Source organism: Tursiops truncatus, chromosome 13 (assembly GCF_011762595.2).
Source record: "Tursiops truncatus isolate mTurTru1 chromosome 13, mTurTru1.mat.Y, whole genome shotgun sequence".
NCBI lineage: Eukaryota > Metazoa > Chordata > Mammalia > Artiodactyla > Delphinidae > Tursiops > Tursiops truncatus.
In genome coordinates, this window is record NC_047046.1 from 6,915,211 (window position 1) to 6,931,396 (window position 16,186).

Here is a 16,186-nt window from a genome sequence, read left to right on the forward strand (position 1 = left end):
TGGCTGCTGGGAAGCTTACAGCCAAATCTGCAGTCCACCCCCCTTGGGGGCGCTGGGCTGGACAGAGCCACGTGTGATTCCCTCCTCCCTCGTCGGGGCTGCTTTGCTCACGGGACATCCAGGGAGGACCAGTGCCTGACCTCAGCCGGACTGGTAGGTGCTGCGCGCACTGCGGGGCTCCACCGCGACGTGTGCTCACTGAGGACCTAGGTGCAGTCAGCTCACACCAGCCTTCACTGGTTTGGATTTGGTGAGAGAACCATCTGCTTTAGTCTGTTTGCCGAAGCTGTTTTCCTTGCAAATAAGGACCAGACACTGCTCCCTCTCACTGCCCTTCCAGTTCACGGAGGCTAGTTTTCAAAGCCCTTTCTCACCTGACCACACCCGCCCCCTCACAGCCCCCTTTCATCCTCCGGGAAACCGAGGCGGGGGAGTGGCGTGCTTGCCACACGGCAGGAGCCACACGAGGTGCCCTTTTCCTCCCCGACCTGCGCCGTCCTTTGGATCCACAAATGCTGGTGACCTTGGGGGAGGGGTGCGGTTGCTGAGGGCAGCCGGCCACGGGGTGCTTCCAGGGAACGTGGGTGTGGGCACAGCCAGCTGCGCTCTCAGGAACCTAGACGCCTGGTAAGTTCTCCAGTGTAAAGGCTGGTTTGGCCACTGCAGTCAAGTCCAGACAGGGGTCAGGGTCACCACCAAGCTCAGGCGTGAAATTCAGGTGAAATCCTTCAGGTAAGATTTGTAACTGAGGAATCGGCCTCACCCCTCCCTCCCTGAAAGAGGCGGAGCTTCCAACAGCGCTGGGGGAGGGGGATCAAGACCCGAGGGGGCCTCTGGCTGGGAACAGAGGCCTCTCAGAGAAGAGCCCTTAGACTCCCCAAACAAGCGTCCCAGAGTCACAAACCTCCCGGGAAACGAGCCGGACACTTCTTGGCAGAACCGGAAGCGGGAAGGTTTTCTGTGGCTCCCATGTTCCACTGTTTCCTGCAGAAACTACGGGGGTCCCTCCCCTCCCCAGCGTACTGGCCCTGGAGAAATGAAGAAGCAGGCGCAGCCTCTCACTGTGGGGTGACAACAGTCAAAGTGCGGTTTATTGCTGATCTGACAGACACTTCAACACGAGGAAATACTACACGCAAAGCGAATCGAGCTGCCGCCTTGTGCTCCTCTCCAGGCCGAGTTTCTTCCTTCCAGCCAGGCCTCCCTCTTCCCAGGAGGAGGCGGGGGGCTCGAGGAGAGCGCGTTCAGCCCTCCCGGAGGGCTGCCCCCTGCCCCGGGAGCACCAGGTGCCTTTGATCTGATCCGAAGAGGGCGCAGGCAGCTCCTAGTTTCTGGGCTTTTTCTGGCTAAGTTGGAGAGGCCTGCGGGAGGGCTGGAAACCTCCCAGGGATGGGGAGGCAAAGGGAGGAATGAGGTGGCTGGGCATGGGGAGGGGCAGCCAGACCAGGGGAAAGAAAAACAGGAAGCAGGAGGGTCACCGCAGGTTCCAGCAGGAACAGACTCCAGGAGGATGGCAGCACCCGGCCTGTCCCCCTTCCCAGGCAAGGGGCTCGTCCTCAGCGCTCACGGTCACTGATGCCCTAGAGCGAGGCCCAAGGAGAAAGGGGCGCTACCCCCAGCCCACCTAAGAGCATCCTGCTTTGCCTGAGGCCGCACCAGGTCCCAAGAAGGCCACGAACAGGTGATGTCTTCCCCATGTCCCCAACAGCCAGCACAGACTGTGTTCTAGTCACCTCTAACCTCAGACCACGAGTCCCAGGGGCAGGGGAGGCCCGGCCCAAACAAACACCCCTTCCCGTAGCCCTGCTTTCTGGTGTGTTGCACACAAACTCACAAAAGATCTAACTCAGAATATTAGAAATGCTCCGTGTATTTCCTGAAGAGCTGTGGCTCAGGCCTGCTGGGCCCTGGCTGCTCTGAGAAGTTCCTGTTGCAGGTAACTAGGCTCTCGTCCGGGAAGAACTGCTCCGGTCAGCCCCGGTCAGCCCTGAGCCCTTGCGCTCAGCGAGGGCTGGGCCTTCTCAGAGGCTCCTCAGCCATGAGGCCCAGGCCTGGCCGTCAGCCTCCCCGCTGGACCCCTCGGGCGCGGGGGTGGTAGTGGCTAGTAGTTGACGAGTGGAGCCGCGTAGCTGCCATCCTTTTTGTCAAGCTGCAGGAGTCAAAGGTGAGGGGGCTCGGTGGCCACGGCCAGGAGTGCCTGACATGCCTTGCGCCGGGCCCCAGGCACCCCGCCGCTCCTTGGCCCCTGCCCCTTCCCTGGCACGAGCCCTTGGCACCTGCCGTGCTCCCTGCGTTGCTGGGGCCGCGTGTCTGCCCCCACTGGTCAGTGGCTTCTGACCGTCCCCAAGGCCCGCTGCCCCACAGGCCAGTGAGCAGAGGCCGGGACAGCACTCCTGGGGCCCCTCTGCTGTCACCCCCCCCACCCGCACTGACTCCCCGCACCTGCTGGTCCTGCCTGGGGGCCACGCTGGGCTTCTGGGCCAGGGGCGGCTTCTTGGAGGTCCCACCGCGGGGGGCAGCGCTGGGCCGGCCGGGCTCATCCGCACTGGGCGTCCCCACGGCCCCGGCCAGCATGTAGTGCTGCTTCCGCAGCTCGCCCAGCCGCACGCGCTCCACCTCCAGCGTCTTCTCCAGCTCCAGGACCCGCACCTGCAGCCCGGTGCGCGGCCGCTCAGCAGGCCCACGGCCTCGCCCCAGGGGCCCTCCCGCCTTCCCGGAGCTCAGCCGCGGGAGAGGGACGGGGGTAGGAGGGGGGACTGGAGAGGGACAGCCGAGGGCGCCCACCTGGGTCTCCATCTCCTGCTTCTTCAGCTTGATGAGGGAGAGGCCGGAGAAGTCCATGGTGTCTGCGGCCAGAGGGGAATGGGTAAGCATCTGGGCACCCGCCCCCAGCCCGGCCGCTGCACCGGGGCCCCAGCACTCGCCTCTGTCCTCGATCTGCTCCTGGCCCGACCTGGTGGAGGCCACCACGCTGGCGGCCATCTCATTGACGGCGCGTGAGCATTCCTGCAGGCGACTCAGGTGTGGGCTGTGCTTGTCGGCCTTCACCTGGGGGGGCAGGACGGCCTGCTGGCTGCACCACCCCCACGCCCACGGTCTCCCCGCCACACGTGGTGCCGCCGCCACAGTCGGGAGCCCAGGAGCCCGAGGGGAGGCTCACCTTGGAGGCCGCCACCAGCTGGGCTGTGCTGGCCGCGATCTCGTGGGAGCAGACGATGAGCTCCTCGTACTTGCCCGTGTGAAGCACCACCCTGTCAGCTGACTCCCTGGGGGCAGAGCCGGGCAGGGCCTGGGTCTCCGACCCCCTGGACGGCAGGCCGCCTCAACACCCCTCCCCAGACCCTGAGCACCACACACCCTGCTGCCCCCCCGACCTGAGGCAACATACACCAGCTGCGTGGCTCCCCAGCCCACGGCCTTGGAGGCGGAGATGAGGCCTTCCGTCCACCTGGAATTCTTGGCGTAAAATTCCTGCTGCGTGGCTGCCCCCTAGTGGCGACAGGAGGGCGGGGTGGACCAGTCAAGGACGTCCCAGGTGGCAACAGATCCCTGCGGGTGGGCCCTCCTCCCTCACCCCGGCCACTAGGGCGCATCCCTGGGCCGTGGAGGATTGGTCTGGGATTCCCAGGTGCGCTGCATGCACGGGGAGGGCCTGTCAGCACTGCACACTCGGGCGTCTTAGGCCCAAGAAGAGTCCCGTGGTCGGCTTAAGCCACGGGGCGGGTGATCCGCGACCAAGAGGGCTCTGGAGTCAGGCCCCTTTCAGGAACCTGTCCCTCGATGGCCTAGCTGTGCAGCCTGCCCGCTAGGGAGGGGGTCCCACCTGGCCCCGTGAGACCAGCGGCCCAGCTCACCCTGCCGCTCTCCACGATCTCCTTCTGCAGGCTCGTGGATGTTGTCACCAGGAGCCGGATGGCCTGCCAAGACCAAGACGTGTGTCATTCTTGGGGGCCCGGCCAGGCACGGGGCCCGCCCTGGGTCCCAGCCAGCCACTCACCTTCATCAGGTCTGTGCAGGAGTTGAGGATCCTGAGAGGAGCAGAAGGGTGAGGAAAAGAGAGAAAAGGAGCTGCAGTGCGGCCCCAGAAGCCACGGGGGCGTCAGGGTGCTCGGCAGGTGGGCCCACAGGGTCGGGCGTGCTCTGCGGTTCCCAGGCCTTCTTTCTGGAGAGCTAAGCAGTCAGGAGAGCAGAAGCCCCTCCCCCCCCAATCTGGAAAAACTGGGGAACCCGCCCTGGGGCGACTGGCGGGCAGAAGTAGGTCTCACCTCTCATTCACCTCCAGCTTCACCCCAGAGCTGGCATGGCGGGCCTGGTTCATCACGTCCTACACCCGATGGTAGAGCTTTGAGTGGGTGGGGAGGAGGGCAGCGTGCGAGGAAAGGGGACACCCGCACTGGACCAGCCCCGGAGCCAGGGAGGTGAGGCCCAGGGCCCGAACACCAGGGCCCCCACCCACCCTCCCACCTCTGACCTGCAGAGGCCGTCTGGCCGTCGCACAGAGGCTGAGTGCGGAGGGGGGTGCAGCCCGCACTCAGCCCAGCGCCCCCGGGGCTCCTGCACCCTGGTCCTCACCTCGATTCTCCGCACCGCATCTTCGATGGCCGCAGACGTGGCCGCCATCTCCTTGTCCACCACAGCCCCGAGTTCCTCCTGACGCACGTCCAGGATCTTGGGCTTCAGCTCCTGGGGGATGAGGGAATCCAGGAGTCAGAGGAGGTGGATTCCACCTCCCGCCACCCCACAGAGCCTCGGAGCGAGACTGGGGCTGCCGGGCCCTAGAGAGTAGTGCTCTGTACCCACCCACCCCGTGTCCCACAGCTACAGGTTCTACACGTGAGCACCTATTCAGCCCAAACTGGAAGGAGGTGCAGAGAAGCTAGGGACCCCAGCCCAGCACCACCACCCCCCTGCAGACCCTGACCCACACTCGGCATCCCGGCTGCACACCTCACCTGGCCCAGCTGAAGGATGCCCTGCAGGGGGGTCTGCACCAGGCTGGGCTGGGCCTGCAGCAGAGCCTGCTGATCCTGCAGCTGCCTCACGAGCTCCAGCGCCCGCACTCCACACTCCCTGCAGGTGTCGATCAGGCCTGGGTGGAGAGGGCTGAGGGGAGCCGGTGCCGAGAACCCGGGGAGACCCTAGCTGGGTCTGACGCCAGGACCTATCAGCAGCCGCCCCCCTTTCCCAGGTCCACGGGGAGGAGCTCGTGTGACAAGCCCAGGGCGCACTTACGGTCAGCAGGGTCAGTGGGGGCCAGGTGGGAGGTGGCACTGCCGTGGACGATGGTGTCCGCGGCCAGGTGGGAGAACCGGGTCAGGGCTGCCACAAGGGCAGAGGCGTCTACGCGGGAAGAACAACCACCCTCAACGCTGCTGCTCTGGAACAGGCCCCGGTGGTGCCTCTCCTGCCTGGCAAGCCCACACAGGCTCCAGTACCCCAGCTCTCGGTGGGAGGGGGCCGGGCCAAGGTCACGCAGCTGGAAAGCAGCATCGCAGGAACCACCCCCGGGTCTCTGTGACCCCTGGCCCGAAGGGCCGATCTCTGGAACCGGGCTGGGGCTTACTGGAGAGGCGCCTGTGGTGGGAAACCGCCCCGAAAGCAGGAGGCGGCAATGGCCTGTGGGCCCGGGTCACCACCGCTGGCGGCCTCTGCCCTGCCCAGGCCGGCCCCAGCTGCACTCACCTGCCCTGGAGATCAGGTATTGGGCGTGGCCCTTCTCCAGGGTGCTCACGGCATCCAGGGCAGCCTGGGCCCTGCTCACCAGGTAGTCTGCCAGCACAGGGAGAACCGGTGAGGGGCAGAGCCTGGCCTGAGGCCCCGGCACCCTCCTGCCCGCCTCCCTCAGGGTGGGTGGGTGAGGAGGGAAGAGCAACGCCCGAGCGCCTGCCGCCGCGGCCCTACCCGGAGAGCTGGTGCAGCGCAGGTGCAGGGGGTCGTCTAGCTTGCCCACGGCGTCCTGCAGGATGCGCTCGGCCTCGGCAGCGGTGCCCCGCAGCATGGCAAACTGCTCATCCAGCAGCCTGCGCTGCAGCCCCTGCTCCTGAGACTCCTGGTGGGAGAAGGTGAGGCGGCGGTGAGCCAGCCAGGCCCCAGCGGAGACCCTCGCTGGGGAGGGGGCTTTAGCGAGAGGCCCTGCTGCACCCCCTGTGCCTGGGCTGCTCCCTCAGGAGCGGGGCGCGCAGCTCATGGTAAAAGGGAATTCTGCCCCAATTCAGCTGTTACGCAGGGTGAGAGTGCACAGCAGGGTGGCGGGGCGGGCCCGCACCTTGTCTGCCAGCCGCCCCTGCAGCTCGCCCCTCTCCCTGGAGCTGCGCTGCTGCTCCTGGTCCAGCGCCGCCTCCTTCTCCCGCACCAGGCTCTGGGCTGCCACCAGCTCAGCCTGCCGCTGCCGCACTTCGCTGCTCAGTGTGTCCTTCTCCGCACTCAGCGTATCCAGCCTCGAGCTCAGCTCCAACCCGCTCTGTGTACACCTGGCCGGTGAGCAGGGCTTCCAGAGGCCCCGCCCGCCCGCCCCCATCCCCACCCAAATCTACAGACCCTCCCTAGGGCCACAGGAGACTGAAGGCTGGCTGAGGGCCCAGGAGCGGGTCCTGTGCCCTGTATACTTCCTGGGGCTGGGTCAGAGCCGCACCCCAAGACCAGGGCAAGCCGCTCTAAACCACGCCCCGCTCCGTGGCAGCCCGGCCTGGGAGGGCCCACACCTGCTCCGCGTGGCTCAGGGCCGCCTGCGCCCGCACCAGCTCTCCCGCCTTGGCCTCCAGCTCCCTCTTGAGCTTCTCCAGCTGGTCACTCTGCTCCTCCAGCTACGACGGGAGGGGACAGGACGTCACGGGGGCAATGGAGCTGGGGGTCACGGGGGTCTACGGGGCAGGGCCTGTGATCACGGGACGCACCTTCATCTCTGACTCCCGTTTCACCTGCTCCACCTGGAAGGCCAGCTGCTCCTTCACCCGCGCCACCTCCTCCTGGCTCTGCTGTGTCACCGTCAGCTGCTTGGCCGTGTCTGCGTTCTGCACCGGCGGGGACCAGGTACAGGCTCGGCTGGGCTGCGCTCGGGGTCCCCTCCTCCCACCGGCCCCCGTCCGCGCCCCCCGGGCCTACCTTCCGGAGCAGCTCGGCGTGCGTGGTGATGAGCTCGCTGTGCTTTTCCTTCAGCTTGTTGTAGCGCGCCTCGGTGGCGCTGGCCTTCTCTGCGGAGGAGGCGGAGGCTACGGCCGTGACCCCCAGCCCGGCGGCGTACCCCCCACCCCACCCTGCCGCCCCGCCCACGCACTCTCCGCCTCCTCTCGCAGCCCCTGGTGGCGCTCGCCCTCCAGCTGGGCGGCGCGCAGCCGGGCCACCTCGTGGCGCAGCTGCTCGTTGTCCACCAGGGCCTTCTGCTTCTGCTTGCGCTGCTCCTCCAGCTCGGCCTCCAGCGCGTTCACCTGGCCCTTCAGCTGCGCCATGTACCGCTGCGCCTGGGCGGCGGGAGGGTGGGGTGTAGGTCCCCCGCGCGGGGCAGCCGCCCGCCCCTGCGCCGCCGCCCGTGCCCCTCACCTCCAGCTGGATCTTGTCCAGCTCCGTGCGGAGCGTCTCCACCTCCCTCTTCAAGGTCTCTATCTGGAGGTCCCTGGGGACAGAGGTCAGGCGGGGTCTTCCCCAGCCCGCGTGGTCTTCCCCAGCCCGCGTGGTCCCGGCGTTCCAGTTCACTCAACCGGGACGATCAGGGGACCCGGGCACGGCCACTGGTCCTCTCATCAGCACCCCCTCGGGGTTTGAGCATCTCAGGTCTGTGTCCCCAGACAAGATCTTTCGGGATCACAGTTCCCGGAAGGCTGTTTCCCACGATGGTGGGCTCCCCCGGCCCTCACCTGTCGTCCTTCATGGAGCCATTCGGGGGTCCAAATGTCTGCTCAAAGAGGTCAGCCACCACCTGCCACGGCAAAGCACGGTGACCCCCGCCCCTACTCCCCCAGGCCAGGAGGGAGTCCCAGCCACGCCCAGTGCCCCCAGCGAGGAGGGGGCGGCTCACCGCTGGTTCCGCGGCCGGGGGCCCCGAGCCGATCTCGATGAGGTTCTCGGGCTCCTCGTCCTCGGGGGCCTCCTCGGGAATCACCACCACCGGCTTGATGTGCTCGGCCAGCGCCGAGGCCCGCAGGAAGTTGGGGGGTCCCTGAGGGGGCAGCGGGTGAAAGCGACCCAGCGCTCCCCCCAGCAGAAGGCCCTCCCTCTGCCGCTCCCACAGCCCACACGAGGCCCCACATGGCGCCCAGCCAGGCGGCCACGGTCCTCAAGCCCAGAGCCCAGGGCAGAACAGGGCTGCAGGCTGGCGGCGGCCTCTGGAGGGCGCAGGTACCTCGGGCAGCCGGGGGATCTGGATGAGCCGCTTGAAGTAGAGCATGTCAGAGGCTCTGCGGAAGAAGTTTCTGAGGCTGCGGGGACGGGGACGGAGGCGGGAGGTCAGAGGAGCCAGGCCCCAGCCCGGTAGCCCCAGCACACGCCGCCACCCTCCACCCGGCCCAGGCTGGTACCTGTGAAACTGCTCATGGAACCGGTCCCGGTGGCCTTGCAGGGTGTCTGCCGGGAGGCCTGGGGGCAGAGAGGTGTAAGGGGACTCCCTCCTCGCTCACTGCTGTGCCTGAGACTTCAGATCTGCTCCCTCCCTTCCCCCTCCCTGCTCCTCCACGTTCTAGAAACCATCACAGATTAGACAGATTACCTGCCACCTGGCTGCGTCCCACCCACCATCAGGAGGGCCCAAAGAACCCCCTAAGAGGAGTTCAGCTCTCGACTGAGTGAGGGAAGGAACCGGTGAGTGGGACGGGCAGAACCCTGACCACAGCGCACCGCACGTGGGCTCTGCTGGTCCGTCAGGTCGCCCTCCCTCGAGTTTGCCCAAGGTTGACACTGGAGCAGCTCACAGACCCCAGCCAGCAGCCCAGACCCTTTCTGAGCACTAAGGAGCCACCACGTGCCTCCCCCAGTCCTCCCCGCCAGCCCAGTGCACACCCCGCTGCCGCCTCCGAGGCCAGGCGGTTAAGAGAACTGCAAACACGTAAAACTACGTGGCTCTTCCCACTAAATCTTTGTTTTGGAAAATAGTGATTTTTTTTATAACAAGTATGTTATTTATGTTAGTGGGTAATGAGTTTATTCCTGTTATGTTTAATTAATAAATATCTTAAAGACTGCTTGACTCCCATCCCTGATACAGTCTATCAGCACAGCCCTCTGGGGCTTCAGCTGACCCTCGGGGCCGAGGCCGGCAGGGCTGGGGGCAGCGGGACTCACAGGAGTGCAGCTTGAACATGAGCTTGACCGTGTAGTGGTAGAGGGGGCTGCAGTCCTGGATGACCTGGATGAGGGGGGCCAAGCGGCACTGGCCTGAGGACATCTGGGACACGGCAATGGCCGTGTTGAGCTGCCGGAAAACTGTAAAAAAATAAAAATAAAAAAGGGGGGGGCGGGAGGAGCCTGAGCATGCGGAGCCGGGAGACGCAGGCGCAGACCCCACTCTGCTTACAGGCATAGTGACGACCACAGTGAGGACAGCGGCTGAGCGCTGGCCCTGACCGTCATCTCACGGCACTGTCACAGCAACCTAGACAGCTGGGTTTGAAGACGGGGCAATGGCCTGGGTAACTGGCTTTACCAGTCCCAGCCAGGCGGTGGGACCCTACCCCAGGCCCTCGGACACCAACATGCTCCTCGAGGCGAGGAAGGACCCTGTGCACTGAAGCCGCCGAGGACCAAGGCCCAGCGCTCCCACAAACTGGGGTGACAGCAAGGAGGGGGGCAAAGGAAATGCAGCTCAGCTCGGCCAGCGTCTCTGGACAGCTTCCAGGCAGTGGGCCCAGGACACAGAGCTGGAGAGACAGGGTGACTTCAACAGCCCTGTACCCATGGGCTTCCAGCTCACTCTGAATCCTAGGGAAGGACGGAGGCCTAAGGCTGTGCAGCCCCAAGGCCTCGTTCTGCAGATGTGGACACAGGCCCGGGCTTGGTCAGTCTCACAGCAGCGGGCTCAGGACGCGGTTCTGCAAACCCCAAGGGACCCCAAAACCTCACTTGCATTCGGGGTCAATCTCCCCTGACCTTGAGAATCAGCCTTTCGTCCGACGGACCAAGTAGGAGGGAAAGAGACAGACATACTGCCACCCCCAACGGGCTTGCTCTCTGGGGCAAGGAGAGAAATGAGCACGTGACACCCAGGGCGGCCCACGTGGGACACGGTTCCAGATGGGTGGCCCCCAACCCGGGCCTACTCTCACCTTGCCTGGGGTGGGGCGATCTGCAAACCTCCACAGTGACACAAGGACGCCTGGGAGGGAAGGGACGAGGAGGAAGGCCCCAAGTGCTGTCCCTCACCCGCTTAAAACTTAATTACATGTCATGTCAAGTACATTTTCCTTGTAAACAATTAAAATACACGCAGAATACTATTTTGCATTTGAAAACACAATGCAGCCATTTCTCAGCTGAAGGGCATTCAGGACATTTCCCATTTGCAGCTGTTACAAACCTGGGGCGGGGAACGCCCACTCCCCTCACACTCTCAGGGAGACGCTGGCACCAGGGGTGTGGGCACTGGCTGTGGGCTTTCTCCGCCTCCCATCGTGGCGACTGGGGAGAGGCCCATCTCTGCAGCACAGCTGCCCCCAGACTCACCCAGCCTCAGGGTCCAGCCCCCGGCGCCAGGAGGATGCCCAGGCACCTCTTCCTCATTCCTGGTTTTCCATTAAAAAGGCCTTTGCCTCTCACTCTCCCGTGGAGAGCATTGAGTCACCCACAAGTTGTTCCGAAGCTGCCACTGAAAACACTCACCCCCGCAACCCCAAGAGGGTGACCCCCTGAGATTTCCTGTTCAACAGCTACCGCGCTCCTGGGCTGGGAACTCTGACCTGACTCAGACCTGCCTTTGACAGCAGAGAACGGGCAAGAAGGTCGAAACCAACTGCCTCGGGGCAGGCTCAGCTGGGAGGTGGCTCCTGGCACCCCCGGCAACCCCCCACCCCGCGCCTTGGTGCCAGAGTGGGTTTCCTTCGGCCGGGACTGTTCCCTGGACGTACCACCTGCCTGGCGTCCTGCAGGGGCAGTAAAGGCCTCTCCCTCCCATGCTCTGGGGGCACCTGGAGGCCCCGTGACCTGCTCCTGGTGGGAGTGTGGTCCCAGGGGGCCGGTGTGTTCAAGAATGGCTGGCCCCCAGAGGCAGCAGGCCCCGGGTCAGCCCCTCGGCTGGCTCACCTGATTCAGAGAGCTTCAGCGCACAGTCCATGTAATCGAACATCTCCACGGTGAGCTGGAAGCTACGGGGGAAGGAGGAGGGAGAGATGAGCGGGAGGGGTGCAGGGCATGGCCCTGCGAGAACCACCAGGCGGGAGGGGGAGCACAGTCCACGCACACGCCCTTGCACGGATGCACAGACGGCAGTCCTTCAGCCAAAATGCCCAGCTCCAAGTAAGCCCCATCCCTTTAGCTTTAGCCACAGCTCCTGGGCACATGACGACCTCCAGCCCCAGACAGAGCACGGCCCCCGGTGGGAACCTGGGTGAGGAACGCCGCAGGAACAGACGGGAAACCGGGGGACTCACACGTTGTTGACGTCAGTCCCAGCGGCCTTCTCCAACACCTCGTCTGTCACCTCCAGGCCCGCAGGGAACTCGGGGTGCTGCGGAGAGGACACCCCCACTCAACCGCAGCCCCTCTCAGCTCTGGCCCAGCACCGCTTCTAGCTTTTGAGGGAGGGAAAGGGACTGGAAAAGCCCCCTAGCCTGTGGAGCCACCATCTGCCCCGGGCAGTGACTCCAGAGACCAAGACACAGAGGATGGGACGTCCACCTGGAGCTGAGGGCGGGGCTAAGACCACCTCCCGCGCCGGGAAACGCCTCCGGGCCTTCTGACTTCCCTGCCATCTGTCCCAAGCTCCCCCTTGGGCCAGGTGGGGACAGGACAGATCCCACCCTCTGAGACATCTTGGAGGGAAGAGCCCAGGGTCCCACCAGCCCCACGATTCCCCCGAGGAAACTACCTTGAGGTGGAAGGAGATCTTGGTCAGCAAGAGTTTGGTGTAAATATTCACCAGCTGCCCATATCGGTCATGCAAATGGCCCTGTAGAGAAAGGGCCCTGGGTAAGGACACACTGCCCATGAGCTTGCCCAGGAACCCCGCATGGCAAACAAGGAAGGCGAGGCCGGAAGATGCAAGATGATGAGCAGGGTGTCAATCCTTCAGCCTCCCATGCTGTCACTTATTCATTCAACCACCATTGCTCAACCCACCAGAGGTGGCCAACCTCCTTTCCCAAGGGCCTCTGCCAGCCCCCTCTCTGCCTATCGCTCTCTTCTTCTCACTCTTGCCAGAGAGACTCTCGGGACAAGAGAGCTCCTCGTCCAGGGCAAGAGGCCAATTCTGAGGTGGGACACTCTATTGAAATGCTGGTGGGGGCTGGGGAGGTACGTTCCGACGGGCGCGTGAACACATCCTCCTCGCAGCCGCCTCCAGACACCACGTCCCCTGCGGCCACGCCTGCTGGGCCCACATCTGCAGATGGCACCAGGGACGCCACCTTCCTTACTTCAAGGGGCATCCCCTCTGCAAGCCGGTCAGTTCCCAGAGGCCACCTGGCCCCCGCCCCGGCTGCTGGGGCCCCAGCAGTGCTCCCAGAGGGCAGATAAGGCCAGAAGCCCTCTCTCCACCCAGGGGATGCCCCTAATTCCTGAGGGTCGTGGAGTGGATCTAGAATACAAGCTCCTGGGGCTCTGAGACTTCACTGTGGATGAGACACTTCTGGAGAGCCTGCTGAAAATGCAGACTTCCAAGATTCAGAAGCTGCCGGTCTTGGGGGCTCAGAGTCTGCACCACTTACCCAGACTCAGGGTGGGGTAGTGAACTCACAGGGACTGAAGGGCTGCTGATTTCTGGAGCCGGAGGGCCCGTTAGGGATGTGTTTGGGACTTCTGCGCCAGGCCTTAAAAGCAAGGCTCAATTTCATTTACTGATGCTCATCGCCCGCCGCCATGGCCCCACTGAACACGGCTCTAACTGTGCTGGGAGGAGGAGGCGGGGGGCACCACTGCAGGTGCTCTGTTCCCCCCTCGGGCCTGTGTGCCAAGCAGGGTGGCAGTGGACCTTCCGGGTGGTGTTGTGGCGAGGCGCCAAGGCCGCCATGCCCGCTCCCTGCACCTACCCACAAGTCTCCGATCTCCCGGATGTTGCTCCGGTACCGCTGGCAGTCGTGCAGCACCTGCCCAGAGGGGGAGACGAGGAGGGAGGATGAAGGAGCCAGAGCCTTCGTCGGCGGGGCGGGGGGGGCGGTCCCGACACTTGCTCCCATGTACGGGGTGCAGGCAGCAGGCAGGGTGGGCCAACCCGGAGCTGAGGGACACAGACGCCGGGACAGCCCTCATTTCAAAGGATGCGGCTCTGGGCCTCCCTGGGGTGTTCAAGAGGCGGCAGACGGAGGGCCCAGGCCCCCGGAACAGTGGCTACTCACGTTGGGGTGCCCATCTCGAAGGACCTTGTGGAGGACGTGGCAGAACTTCCAGCTGAGGATGGAGCTGCTAGGAAGCGGCAGCCCGATGGCATAGGACCAGAAGGTGAAGGCCCCCTTCTCGTGGTGAGTGCCCAGGATGATGCCTACCAGGGTCAAGGCCAAGTGCAGGCAGCAGGGACTCAAGCGTGGGGGAGGTCGGGTGCTCAGCAGGTGCAGCTGAACTGAGCGCAGAGAGGCGGGTGGAAGGCCGCCCTCCCCCTCCCCACACCCCTCCCTCCCCGTCGGCCACAGCTCACCAAGAGCTACGGCTCTCAGCCAAGCAAGAGAAAGGGCGAGGTCACGCCCCACGGATTCAGCTGGGCCCAGGGCCTAAGACAATAGGGGCCTTCCTGAGATGGGACTCGCAGTCTTGAAGGAGCTGAGCGAGGCTCATCAGGCCATCTGGCGCGCCCACTGCTCCCCTAATTCACTTCCCCCACGTCCTCTTCACCCTCCCCGCCTCCCCTGGGGCCCAGAGGGACGGAGGCCGCTGGCAGCAGGGAGGATACGCCGGGCATGCTTCTCCTTCACAGGGGCCTCCTGGGTGTTGATGGCTTTGCTGATGCTGATGGCCTGGGAGGGAACAGAGGAGGCAGAGGTCAGAAACCCACCCGGCAGGCTTCCTGGGAGAGACCACCCAAAGGGGGAAGGGGCGACACACAGACAGGACCGATCCTTCCAGCCGGTTAAAGGCGAGAGTAGAGATAAGGGAAAAATAGAAATTCTCTATCCTAAGCAAACCAGACCACTCAAGGCCCTTCTTCACGTGACATGTGCAGCTCAAACTACAGCTAAGACCCGATGCCACAAGCACACAGAGCTTCCAGAGGCCTGGGAGGTAAGGACGAAAGCCGGCTTGTGCTGCAGGAGAGCAACTCTGATCTGAAAGCTGCGTGTGATTCCTTTTCCCCAGAAGGCGTAGCCCCTGGGCCCCAGGGGAGCCGCCAGTCCCCGCAGGACATCCTCCATCAGGTCTCTCCTCTGGGAGAGGCTGCTGTGGCCTGAGCCCTCTTGCACTCCACCAAAACATGCACGTCACCCCTACTTTACCACGGGGCACGGCCTGGAGACATGAGGCCTCACAGCCACTTTGTGGAAAACCAGGATAAACCAGGTCCCATCGCCTGTCCACATGCATCCTGGACGAATCCTGACTCAGCTCCCACCCCCACCGACACAAACAGCGACCGCAGCCCCACCAGGGGTGGCAGGAAGGGGGACCCGCTTAGCACACATGCTGCTACCACTCAGGCCCTGAGCAAGCGGCAAACTCATCCTCGATGCACGTCCCCTCCCACCTCCAGCTGCTGGAGTCTTGTCTCGTCCCCCTTAGTTCAACACCACCTCTTCCGAGAAGTCTTCCTGGATGTGCCTGCTCCCTCACACAGGCTCAGGGCACTTACTGTCACCCCCATCCCACTCACCCAGGAACCACCGCCGGCCCTGGGTTTACTTATGAATATGTTTTAATTCTGTACCTGGCGGCAGGTCTTGTAAGCCTCTGTCCACCCACCCAGCCCCGAGCTGGGGGCATCTGTGCTGTGGACCGAATGAGAAGAGCTGCCGGTGCCATTGGTGGGAGGGACAGGATGAGGTCCCTGACCAGTGCAGACTCCTCTCCAGGTCAGCCGATTCTCCCACGTCTCCCACAGGTCCTCCACCAGGGCCCACACTGCCCCAGGCCGTCCAGGGGGCTCGCTGAGCAGGGCAAGCTGTGCGCTCACCCTGCAGCCCGGCCCTGCGTGGACTTGTCCACAGCAGGCCCAGCAGTGGCGGGAGCGGGACAGGGCGGAGAGGGAGCCCCAAGGGGCAGAAGAGCTTTCTTTCTTTTTAAACCAGAGGCCACTGTGCTCTCCACCTCTGGCCTGGGCACAATATTAACTGCCCCTGCTGGGCAAGGAGGCGACTTCTCTCATCTACAGTCTGCTGTGACCCTACTGTGGTCCTGCTTTGCAAAGCAGTGAGATTTCCTCTGTAAGAAAAGCAACCCCCTGAGAGCCATGGCCGCGCTTTCTGCTCAGACTCACGGACCTAGGAGCTGCTGGGGGCTGGGCTAGCCCCTCGCACCCACCCCAGCAAGGCTGGCTGACCTCCTTTCACACACAGCGCCCATTGTGGCCATTCCCCGGGGCTCGGGGAGAGCGGGTCTGCAGCACGCAGCACACCAGGCCCCTGGGACACGGACGACTCTCCCAGCATCAAGGCTGGGCTGGGGGAGTGGCTCTGGCCTCGCAGTACCGGGGTCCTGAGAGGAACGCAGACAGGCTCTGGCACCTCTTACACTCCAAGCCTCAGCGAGCCAGACACAAGGGCTCCCTCACCATCTGTTCTGTGTTTGCCAATCCTCTGCCAACTCGGCCTCCCCGAGGCCCCAGCGCCTGCCTTCCCTCCACAGGCATCACCGGACCCCGAGTGTACCATTCCCGGCCCCGTGAACATCACGCCCCGCCAGGCAGAACTCTGCCCACAGCAGCAGCGATGAGGACAACAATCGACAACCAGCAATTCCCGGGCACTTGCGCCCCTGTGCCAGGCACAGGCAACACGCTCCCAGCAGCAACCCTAGCGAGTGGGCGTGGCCCCACTTTCCTGATGAGGAAACTGAGGCTCAGGGAGTTGGGGTATCTCGTCCGTACAGCTAATAAGGGCAAAGGCAGGTCTGGCTGTGTCCTGAA

The 16,186-nt window shown here is 64.3% G+C and overlaps 2 protein-coding genes across 8 annotated transcripts in view; one reads left to right on the forward strand and one right to left on the reverse strand.

Annotated features, from left to right (window-relative positions):
• VPS37B (VPS37B subunit of ESCRT-I) overlaps window positions 1-9,170 on the forward strand; it is a 36,605-nt gene extending 27,435 nt beyond the window's left edge. For 2 of the 3 annotated variants that reach the window (XM_073789993.1, XM_073789995.1), the window contains exons 5-6: window positions 1-4,045; window positions 4,478-9,170. Coding sequence is in view for 1 of the 3 variants with exons in the window: in XM_073789994.1 (XP_073646095.1) it covers window positions 1-153; window positions 991-1,296 (459 nt within the window). In the remaining 2 variants the exon portion in view is untranslated. The remainder of the gene's footprint in view (window positions 4,046-4,477) is intronic. The other variant, XM_073789994.1, reaches the window with a different exon arrangement.
• The window catches only part of HIP1R (huntingtin interacting protein 1 related), a 27,500-nt gene continuing 12,376 nt past the window's right edge, over window positions 1,063-16,186 (reverse strand). The window contains exons 2-33 of one of the 5 annotated variants that reach the window (XM_073789988.1): window positions 14,021-14,084; window positions 13,473-13,615; window positions 13,167-13,223; window positions 12,875-12,947; window positions 12,008-12,088; window positions 11,571-11,647; window positions 11,224-11,285; window positions 9,271-9,411; window positions 8,511-8,568; window positions 8,336-8,411; window positions 8,012-8,152; window positions 7,851-7,912; window positions 7,537-7,609; window positions 7,274-7,457; window positions 7,102-7,190; window positions 6,894-7,010; window positions 6,702-6,803; window positions 6,266-6,460; window positions 5,902-6,049; window positions 5,683-5,769; window positions 5,233-5,340; window positions 4,953-5,089; window positions 4,573-4,683; window positions 4,266-4,324; window positions 3,998-4,028; window positions 3,855-3,917; window positions 3,389-3,489; window positions 3,161-3,266; window positions 2,925-3,048; window positions 2,785-2,846; window positions 2,443-2,649; window positions 1,063-2,149 (exon numbers count right to left, since the gene is read on the reverse strand). In XM_073789988.1, coding sequence (XP_073646089.1) covers window positions 2,102-2,149; window positions 2,443-2,649; window positions 2,785-2,846; window positions 2,925-3,048; window positions 3,161-3,266; window positions 3,389-3,489; window positions 3,855-3,917; window positions 3,998-4,028; window positions 4,266-4,324; window positions 4,573-4,683; window positions 4,953-5,089; window positions 5,233-5,340; window positions 5,683-5,769; window positions 5,902-6,049; window positions 6,266-6,460; window positions 6,702-6,803; window positions 6,894-7,010; window positions 7,102-7,190; window positions 7,274-7,457; window positions 7,537-7,609; window positions 7,851-7,912; window positions 8,012-8,152; window positions 8,336-8,411; window positions 8,511-8,568; window positions 9,271-9,411; window positions 11,224-11,285; window positions 11,571-11,647; window positions 12,008-12,088; window positions 12,875-12,947; window positions 13,167-13,223; window positions 13,473-13,615; window positions 14,021-14,029 — 3,132 coding nt within the window. In that variant the 5' untranslated portion in view covers window positions 14,030-14,084 and the 3' untranslated portion in view covers window positions 1,063-2,101. Of the gene's footprint in view, window positions 2,150-2,442; window positions 2,650-2,784; window positions 2,847-2,924; window positions 3,049-3,160; window positions 3,267-3,374; window positions 3,490-3,854; window positions 3,918-3,997; window positions 4,029-4,265; window positions 4,325-4,572; window positions 4,684-4,952; window positions 5,090-5,232; window positions 5,341-5,682; window positions 5,770-5,901; window positions 6,050-6,265; window positions 6,461-6,701; window positions 6,804-6,893; window positions 7,011-7,101; window positions 7,191-7,273; window positions 7,458-7,536; window positions 7,610-7,850; window positions 7,913-8,011; window positions 8,153-8,335; window positions 8,412-8,510; window positions 8,569-9,270; window positions 9,412-11,223; window positions 11,286-11,570; window positions 11,648-12,007; window positions 12,089-12,874; window positions 12,948-13,166; window positions 13,224-13,472; window positions 13,616-14,020; window positions 14,085-16,186 lie in introns of those variants that run through there. The other 4 variants (XM_033836802.2, XM_073789989.1, XM_073789990.1 and 1 more) reach the window with 4 other exon arrangements.